Source organism: Lactuca sativa, chromosome 3 (assembly GCF_002870075.4).
Source record: "Lactuca sativa cultivar Salinas chromosome 3, Lsat_Salinas_v11, whole genome shotgun sequence".
NCBI classification, from domain to species: Eukaryota; Viridiplantae; Streptophyta; class Magnoliopsida; order Asterales; family Asteraceae; genus Lactuca; species Lactuca sativa.
The window spans coordinates 149,487,948-149,490,341 of record NC_056625.2 but is presented as its reverse complement, the minus strand read 5'-3'; the positions used below and the strand labels follow the sequence as shown (position 1 = coordinate 149,490,341).

The 2,394-nt window shown below is 32.5% G+C and overlaps 1 protein-coding gene across 1 annotated transcript; it reads right to left on the bottom strand.

Moving 5' to 3' along the window:
* Positions 1-225: 225 nt before the first annotated feature.
* LOC111877849 (putative B3 domain-containing protein Os03g0621600) lies at positions 226-2,056 on the bottom strand. Its single transcript, XM_023874351.3, has 3 exons — positions 1,941-2,056; positions 1,345-1,851; positions 226-702 (listed from the first exon to the last, which is right to left on the bottom strand). Exons 1-3 carry the CDS (start codon positions 2,007-2,009, stop codon positions 430-432), a joined length of 849 nt encoding a protein of 282 aa, XP_023730119.1. The 5' UTR covers positions 2,010-2,056; the 3' UTR covers positions 226-429.
* Between the last annotated feature and the right edge of the window lie 338 nt (positions 2,057-2,394).

The following is a 2,394-nucleotide window of genomic DNA, read 5'->3' as shown; positions in this document are numbered from 1 at the left end:
AAAAGTTTTTTTTAGATAGGGTGCGAGACAACTATTATATAAATTGAAAAACATTTTATAAAGTTTTTTAAAATTAAGGATTATATATGAGAAACCACAGACCTGTTGTCTAAGATAATTAATAGCTAGGAGTACACAAGTTTTTTCCTTAGTATACAACAATTTGATTGATCAAGTGCTGAAGAGCATGTGCTCGAATCAAGAATTTGATCGATTATGTGCATGTGCTCGAATCAATTGCCATTTGATAGTCCAATAAGTCTTTGGGATTAACTAAAGTCCACCGAACAAAAAATTTCCCATAACAAGGCAAACATCTTTGAAACTAATTCTAGCGTCCAACTTTCTTAGTTAAATAGATAATAAAGTTCAAAAACACATCGAAGTAAGTTCAAATTCTAAGATTCCCTTGATTCTTCAACTTCATGACTACGATGTTTTCTTGTTGATGGTTCTTCCTTTGTGCCTCTTGATCACATGCACATGAAGAAGGTTGCCTTTCACATGAGTAAACTGAAGTGTATTACTCTTCTTTATGTCATTACTCTTCCAGAAATCGTACCATCCACTTGTCAGGTTTGGGAAGTTAATCTTTCCGTACTTACTTACCCCCACTTTCCAGATCTTCCCTTCGTTTGTCCTCAGGCGCACACTGTCGTACCTATTCAGTCTGCTGGCTTTCCAAAAAGTCATTGTCATCGGCTGCCGTACATATACATACATTCCATTAAATTCTCCAAGAAAACATATATATTACTAATTATATAACTATGGGGTAATTGAAAAGAAATTGAAGTATATATACGTTCAAGATTAATTCGTAGGTACTTTTTAAACATTTTATATAACAAAATTTATCATTTTATGTAACCTTTTGTATAAGATGGTTAAAAGTTGATAACTTTGTTATATTAAATACAGTTAATAAAAATATGTTTCAGTGATTCATAAACTTGTGAAACTGTTTTGCATTTTTTTGCAATTAATCTTATTATAAAATAAAAGCTAGATGCATGATAATAATAATAATAATAATAATAAATAAATAAATAAATAAATAAATTCAACATGCTTGCTCCATTTTATTAATTCTTGCTAAATAGTATATATTTTTCAATGTATAATATATTTATTTTCTATATTTTTAATTAAGTATTACCTAGATATTACATCAATTATACATTTATACATAAATATCATAAAAAATGATAGTATGTTATATTAAATAGTAAAAACAATGTCTTCTGTGTATTTTAAGAAAACAGTGCAAGTATGTTTTTTTTTTTTTTTTTTTTTTTTTTTTTTTTTTTTTTGCAATTAAAAATGAATTAATTAATTAATTACCAATTGATGAAGGTAGGATTTCCGGAGAACCTTCCTTATCGATTTGTGGACCTTTTGCAGGGAATCATCATCATCATCATCGCCCTCGTCATGATTATTACTGGTTTCTTCTTTCACGCAGCGTATCATCCCATCACCTGCACCTCCGCGCATCACCTCAGCTGTCACTTTGTCCACCAACAATAGGCGGCGATCGGCAGTCGGCAGTATCGAACGGAAACTCCCTGAAGAACTAACTGGGTGTTTGAGACAACCATTGGGTTCATAGAAGAAGACCTGAAAGCTCGAGTTTGGAGAAGCAGAGAGAAGCCAGAAGACAAGAAAGTCTCCCACTTGAAGAAGATTGTCATTAACGAATTTGAGCCATCCATCCTTAAAGTAGTGTTTGTCTTCGTTCTTTGAGTATTTCACAATCCATTTGACAGCTGATTTGGGTTTGAGAACAAGTGTTTGTTTCTTGTTGTTGCTGTTTTCCAAAAACTTTTTCGCAAAAGCAGTCGGCAATGTCTGCAAAATATGACGAATATAAGTGAAGGTATGTGTGATTACAAGCAACGAAAATGGTGTGTGAGAGAGAAGGAAAGAGATGGACTCACAAGGTAGTCTACCGAGTCATTTAGTAATATCTTGAAGAAGGAAGCTTTATCGCCATTGCTAAAATTCATTATTGACTGAACAAAGAATAAAGAAGCATCAGCGGATGTTAGCCAACCCCATAAAAATTACTCTGAATTCAGAGTTTTAGCCTTTTAGACTTAAATATACGGTTGGGTTTAATGTTCTTGACAGGATAGATGCTCATTTATTTTCATTTTTTTATACCTGTAATGTTTAGTTATTGTTGGATAATCTGAAATAGTTGTCATAAGGGCATAAAAGGCAACTTACCTAATGAAGCAGCGGTGGCGGAAGGAGGAGGTAGAGGTGGCGGAGTCCCTCTCTGAATTTTTTTGATATGTGAGTTGTAGAAGGGACGGTAAATGACTAAGTGTTAATACTCCATATAAAATTTAAATGAAAGATTATTTAACAAAAAAAAAGAAAGTGAAA

Excerpts from the sequence above, each read along its gene's own strand:
- LOC111877849 (XM_023874351.3), bottom strand. The coding sequence starts at position 2,009 with ATGAATTTTAGCAATGGCGATAAAGCTTCCTTCTTCAAGATATTACTA. Across the intron at positions 1,852-1,940 it reads ATGACTCGGTAGACTACCTT|ACATTGCCGACTGCTTTTGC; the intron begins GTGAGTCCATCT and ends CATATTTTGCAG. Across the intron at positions 703-1,344 it reads AATCCTACCTTCATCAATTG|CCGATGACAATGACTTTTTG; the intron begins GTAATTAATTAA and ends TATGTACGGCAG.